The 6,933-nt window shown below is 44.4% G+C and overlaps 1 protein-coding gene across 2 annotated transcripts in view; it reads right to left on the bottom strand.

The window, feature by feature from the left end:
• The window catches only part of JAKMIP3 (Janus kinase and microtubule interacting protein 3), a 261,757-nt gene that overhangs the window by 66,163 nt on the left and 188,661 nt on the right, over positions 1 to 6,933 (bottom strand). For both annotated transcript variants that reach the window (XM_077455553.1, XM_077455552.1), the window contains 2 exons: positions 4,288 to 4,365; positions 829 to 1,032 (listed from right to left, as the gene is read on the bottom strand). In XM_077455553.1, coding sequence (XP_077311679.1) covers positions 829 to 1,032; positions 4,288 to 4,365 — 282 coding nt within the window. The remainder of the gene's footprint in view (positions 1 to 828; positions 1,033 to 4,287; positions 4,366 to 6,933) is intronic.

The following is a 6,933-nucleotide window of genomic DNA, read 5'->3' as shown; positions in this document are numbered from 1 at the left end:
GGTGTACATCAGTTCTTTTAAAAGCTGCAGCAGGCGGGCGCCTGCCCGCTACAGGGTGGGGGAGCCAATGCGCGTTGGCTGTGATGTCCGCTGGCCACCCTCGATCGCTCCACAGAGAGCCAGACTGGGGATCTTCCAAAGTAAACAAACAGATCCCCATTCTGTCAGGGGAGCAGAGAGAGATTGTCTGTCCCTAGTGATCAGGAACAGTGATCTCTCCCTACTCTCAGTCAGTGCCCTCCCCCCCACAGTTAGAAACACCTCCCTAGGAAACACTTAACCCCTTGATCACCTCCTAGTGTTAACCCTTTTCCTTGCCAGTGTCATTTATATAGTAATCAGTGCATTTTTATAGCACTGATGGCTGTATAAATGTCAGTGGTCCCCAAAAAAGTGTCAAAAGTGCCCGATCTGTCTGCCGCAATGTCGCAGTCCCTCTAAAAATCGCTGATCACCGCCATTACTTATAAAAAAAAAGTTATAATAAAAATGCCATAAAACTATCCCCTATTTTGTAGACACTATAACTTTAGCGCAAACCAATCAATATATGCTTATTGCGTTTTTTAATTTTATTTATTTAATTATTTTTACCAAAAATATGTAGAATACATATCGTCCTAAACTGAGGAAAAAAAATTTTTTTATGTATTTTTGGGGGATATTTATTATAGCAAAAAGTAAAAAAATATTGCTTTTTTTGCAAAATTTTTTTGTTTATAGCGCAAAAAATAAAAACCGCAGGGGTGATCAAATACCACTACCGTGACCGCGCAATTGTCAGTAAGTAATTGGTTCAAGGAATGTGGAGAGTTTTTTTTTTTTTACCTGCTGCGCATGCTGAATTATCTCCATACGTTCGCGGAGAATCTGGGCATCTCGCTCTCGTAGTTCACTCATCACCTGGCGTTTCCACTGCTCCACGGCATTCTTCAGCTCGTCCCGTTCTTCGTCTGACAGTATCTGAGACATCTTGGCTCCAGCCTCTTGCTGCAATGCATCATACAACATGGCCTCCAGCTCCAGGATATGCTAAGGATAAATATATTCCAAGTTAATAGCTCGTGTTTAGGGTTTGTGTAGACTAAAGTTTCTGTTGAATCCTATAGCAGTCTATTTATTAAAAAATTCCCTTTACATAAATAATCTTTTTGTAATATTTGTATTTCCTTTGATCTTCAGCTCCATCTAGTGGCCATAACGGAGTATTTTCCTGAAAATACCTTAATCAGGTAAAAAAACAGTATTATGGATAGAGGTGACAACCATAGGAAGGACACATATTAGACACATTAGTGGGGTTATTCACGATGGCTGTGTGGATGCTGAGGCATTTGCATAGTGATTTTTATAAACCCACTCACACAGAGTTTGACCTTCATTGTGGGTGCATCGCATGAATCTTGCTGAATCCAAACAAATGAAAGACAAAGCAAGTCAAACACAGCCTGTCATCCACTCTGGACCGCCAAAGTATAATAGGGATCTGCTGATCTATGTTCGATTTGATGTGTGTGTGTTTTTTAGGGTACATGAACATGGCTGTGTGATAATCTGTATGGCCCTATGAAAACCATGCTGGCAGAAGCTGGTAGTGAGACCCTGTGTAAAAAATTTGCTCTGTGCGCTACACACATTTAAGGTTTGAGCAACATTTACATTCTCACAAGCACACAGTGTATCCTTATTGGTAGGACACAGGCAGCTATGGCACAGCTATGACACAGGTAGCCAAAGTTGTTTAGTCTCCTTTGTTACTAGGACTTACATAGTTATTGCTCCCTAATGTCCTCTGTTGCTAGGACGAGGACAGCTATTGCTGTCTAGTGTCCTCTGTTATTTGTAAACTGGCAACTATTTCTAGGACATAGGCAGCTACTGCTGTCTAGTGTCCTCTATTGCTAGGATATAGGCAGGTATTGCTGTCTAGTGTCCTTTGTTGCTAGGACGTAAGCAGCTATTGCTGTCTAGTGTCCTTGGTTGCTAGGACATGGGCAGCTATTGCTGTCTAGTGTCTTCTGTTGCTAGGACATAGGCAGCTATTCCTGTTTAGTGTCCTCTATTGCTAGGACATAGGCAGCTATTACTGTCTAGTGTCCTCAGTTGCTAGGACGCAGACAGCTATTGCTGTCTAGTGTCCTATGTTATTTGTAAACTGGCAGCTATTTCTAGGACATAGGCAGCTATTGCTGTCTAGTGTCCTCTATTTCTAGGATATAGGCAGGTATTGCTGTCTAGTGTCCTCAGTTGCTAGGACGCAGACAGCTATTGCTGTCTAGTGTCCTCTGTTATTTGTAAACTGACAGCTATTGCTGTCTAGTGTCCTCTATTGCTAGGACATAGGCAGGTATTGCTGTCTAGTGTCCTCTGTTGCTAGGACGCAGACAGTTATTGCTGTCTAGTGTCCTCTGTTATTTGTAAACTGGAAGCTATTGCTAGGACATAGGCAGCTATTACTGTCTAGTGTTCTCTATTGCTAGGATCTAGGCAGGTATTGCTGTCTAGTGTCCTCTGTTGCTAGGACGTAAGCAGCTATTGCTGTCTAGTGTCCTTGGCTGCTAGGATGTGGGCAGCCATTGCTGTCTACTGTCCTTGGTTGCTAGGACGTGGGCAGCCATTGCTGTCTAGTGTCCTTGGTTACTAGGACATGGGCAGCTTTTTCTGTCAAGTGTCTTCTGTTGCTAGGACGTAGGCAGCTACTGCTGTCTAGTGTCCTGTTATGCTAGGAAGTAGGCAGGTATTGCTGTCTAGTGTCTTCTGTTGCTAGGATGTAGGCAGCTATTGATGTCTAGTATCCTCTGTTGCTAGGATGTAAGCAGCTATTGCTGTCTAGTGTCTTCTGTTGCTAGGACATAGGCAGCTAGTGCTGTCTAGTGTCCTCAGTTGCTAGGACATAGGCAACTATTGCTGTCTAGTGTGCTCTGTTGGTAGAACACAGGCAGCTACTGCCGAATAGTGTCTTCTGTTGCTAGGACGTAGGCAGCTATTGCCATACCTCCCAACTTTTTGAGATGGGAACAAGGAACACATATTAGCAAAAGTATGTAGGCATAGAACAACTAACCCCACCCCCTCCTCCTGCCATGCCCTGTTAAAGGAGAATTATACAAACAAAAATGATTAGTTAAACCCACAAGTTCTTTTTTTTACCACTACTATTCCTTTATATTGGCTTTTGAAATTTACAAATGCAGCCATTTAGAATTTGGATGAAAGGTTTAGCACTGGGAAACACTTTTTGAAAGATAAAAAGTGCATTTTATGTACAACTATATGAATCAGACCAAAATGAGGGAAAAATGAGGAGGAAAGAGGGACAGAGGGACTTTGTTCCAAATCAGGGACATTCCCTCCAAATCAGGGACAGTTGGGAGCTATTGGGAGCTGTCTAGTGTCTTCTGTTGCTAAGAGGTAGACAGCTATTGCTGTCTAGGGTCTTCTGTTGTTAGGATGTAGGTAGCTATTGCCCTCTAGTGTTCTCAGTTGCTAGGACGTAGATAGCTATTGCTGTCTAGTCTCCTCTGTTGCTAGGACATAAGCAGCTACTGCCATCTAGTGTCCTCGGTTGCTAGAACACAGGCAGCTATTGCCATTTAGTGTCTACATTTGCTAGGAAATAGGTAGATATTGCTGTCTAGTGTCTTCTGTTGCTAAGACGTAGGCAGCTCGTAGGCCCCTCTGAGCTTTCACACTGGAGACACAGCAGCGGCTGTTTCAGGGCGCTTTGCAGGCGCTACTTATAGCGCTGTAACACCTACAAAGCGCCCCAGTGTGAAAGGGGTCTTAGATCTGTATAAGAAAAAAAAGTTTTGTGATAAAAAAAATCTTGCTTTTTTTCACAGCCGTGTGCAAGAGCTCTTCTTTGTAACCATGTTTAAGGGGACGTTTCCACCACTGCGACCCCAAAGTCATTTGGGGTGAGACTTTGATGCAACTTTGACTGCAGCTTTGATCCAACTTTACAGTCTCTGCATCAAAAGTCACAACAAAGTAGCGCAGGAAACTTTTTAAAGTTGCTGCAACTTTAAGTCGCATAGATGGAAAAACGGGTGCCATTGAAATCAATGGGCTGTAACTTGTCATGCGACTTTATTTGCCCAAAGTTGCAAGATAAGTCGCGCTAAGTGGAAACGGAGCCTAATACTGGAAGTTTCTTCTTGGGTCAACCCCCCCCCCAAGAAGGAGCCACCATGATGGTCTGATCTTAATCCACAGTCCAACATGTACAACTTCATTCTCACACATACTTTGTGCTGGAAATAAATATCTATAAGCTGTTACACTTACCCTGTGAGCCTGATCCAGTGATTTCTTCCTGAAGTCAAGCTCATCGTCCAAATATCCCTTCTGCCTAGTGAACAGTTGCTGGATAGGAAGGCACAATCAAATCACTATTGGTAGTAGCTTCTTTTAAGATGAAAGTATCATTTATTTTTAGCAATCACATATAATCAGTTATTACTGCAGTTAGAGTTCCATATACCCAGTGAAGTGACTGACCTCGGGTGATACACAAAAAGTAAGTTGTACCTGCTTATCTGCGGACATCTCTCCTCTACAGCTGTTCAATGTGCAGAATTTATACAGCTTATCTAAGCTTTCAGAAAGCAGGGGGCGGGGAGCTGAAGTTACACTTTTGCAGAGCTGAGTATGAGCTGGTTGGAGGGAAGAGATACAACCGCCCCCCCCCCCCCCCCAACCCCGCACTTCATACAGCACCCAGGAGCAGAGCTGGTGCTGTCAATCACAGGCTGCGTGCTGTAGCCCCCCCCCCCCCCCCCCTCCACGTCACCAGTTTTTTCGTTTTTTCTTCAGAAATGATTCACGCCGTTAGGAAAGGAACAAGACAGCTGAAAGAAATGACACTTATGCCATGTACACACGACCGAATTGTCCGGCGGACTTAGTCTGCCGGACCGCATTAGGCCGGACAATTCGATCGTGTGTGGGCTCCAGCTGACTTTTTCATTGCAAAGTCCGGCGGATTCAGAAAGTAGTTTTGCATCAAAATTTGTCCGCCGGACTTGGCTTTCAGCAGACAATCCGTTCGTCAGTGTGTTAGTCCGGTGGACTAAGAATGGTGCATGCTCAGAAGCAAGTACGAGAAGGAAGCTATTGGCTACTGGCTATTGAACTTCCTTTTTCTAGTCCCGTCGTACATGTTGTACGTCATTGCATTAGAAATCGGCGGACTTTGGGAGTGTCCGTGTGTGGCCAAGTTCCGTTCGTTAGAAAGTCCGGCGGATTGTTTGCCGGATTGTTTGCCGGACTAAGTCTGCCGGACAATTCGGACGTGTGTACGCGGCATTAGTGTTTTGGATTGGGAGAAGTACACACTATAGAGGGATATGCTTTGTTTTTATTTAATGTCAGAGGTTTACAACCACTTTGATAAAACAAAAACAACAAAAAAATACGTCTTGTAAAAAAAATTGGCATAGAAAATTGCCCAGTTTGTGCAAATGGGGCAAAAAAAAAGAATGTTATTAAGCTATTTTCTGTGCTGGTCGAGTGTTTTTCATTGATTTTAAATGGAAAATTCACTCCCCCAACTTTTTTTTCTCTTTCTTTTTATTTCTTCCCCTTTCTTCCTCACTACTATAACCTCCCCCTTCATAACAATTAACCCCTTCCAGTGGCTTTACCTTTCTGAGTGGATGACATATAATGTCCTTCAGAACGGGCCGTTTGTGCGTGCCCCAGGGGCACAATGCGCAGCGATCTGTGGTGTCCCTTGGACACACCACATCACCGATCATGGTAAAGAGCCTGTAACGTAGGCTCTTTACCATGCCACAGCACATGAGGAGAGGAGAGCCGATAAGCAGCTTTCCTGCAATGATTATCAGTGAACCCCAATCAGTAATGTCTTCCAGTGCCCATCAGTGATGCTCACCAGTACCCACAAGTAATTGCCACCAGTGCCCACCAGTGATGCCAATCAGTACCTATCAGTGACGCCAATCAATACCCATCAGTCCTGCCTTTCAGTGCCGATCGGTGATGCCTGTCAGTGCCCATTAGAGCCTCCTCATCAGTGCCACCTATTAGTGCTGTCTATCAGTGGCCATCAGTGCTGCCTATCAGTGCACATTAGTGCCACCTAACATTGCCTATCAGTGCTACTTATCAGTACCCATAAGTCCCGCCTATCAGCACCCATCAGTGCTGCCTACCAGTACCCATAAGTCCCGCCTATCAGTGCAAATCAGTGCCGACTACCATTGCCCATCAGTGCTGCCTATCAGTACCCAACAGTCCCGCCTATCAGTACCCATAAGTCCCACCTATCAGTGCCCATCAGTGATGCCTGTCTGTGCCCATCAGTGATGCCTGTCTGTGCCCATCAGTGATGCCTGTCATTGCTCATTAGTGCCTCCTCATCAGCGCCACCTATTAGTGCTGTCTATCAGTGGCCATCAGTGCCGCCTATCAGTGCACATCAGTGCCGTCTACCATTGCCCATCAGTGCTGCCTATCAATACCCATAAGTCCCGCCTATCAGTGCCCATCAGTGCTGCCTATCAGTACCCATAAGTCCTGCCTATCAGTGCCCATCAGTGATGCCTGTCACTGCCCATTAGTGCCTCCTCGTCAATGCCACCTAATAGTGCTGTCTATCAGTGACCATCAGCTTCGCCCATAAGTGCTGCCTATCAGTGCCCATCAGTGCTGCATATTAGTGCCTCCTCATCAGTGCAGTCTATCAGTGCCCATCAGTGTAGCCTCAACAGCGCATGTCAGTAAAGGGGAAAAATTACTTATTTCCAAAATTTTATAACAGAAACTAAGAAAAACTTTTTTTATAAAAATTTTCAGTCTTTTTTCGTTTGTTTAGCAAAAAAAAATAAAAAAACCCAGCGGTGGTGAAATACCGCCAAAAGAAAGCTCTATTTGTGGGGAAACAAATCACAAGAAAATTGTCATTCAAAG

The sequence above is a fragment of the Lithobates pipiens genome, unplaced genomic scaffold (genome assembly GCF_037356315.1).
Source record: "Lithobates pipiens isolate NorthernLeopardFrog02 unplaced genomic scaffold, aLitPip1_a1.2 Scaffold_25, whole genome shotgun sequence".
In the NCBI taxonomy this organism is placed as follows: domain Eukaryota; kingdom Metazoa; phylum Chordata; class Amphibia; order Anura; family Ranidae; genus Lithobates; species Lithobates pipiens.
Note: the sequence above shows the minus strand (reverse complement) of the source record. Positions and strands in the feature narration are given on the sequence as shown.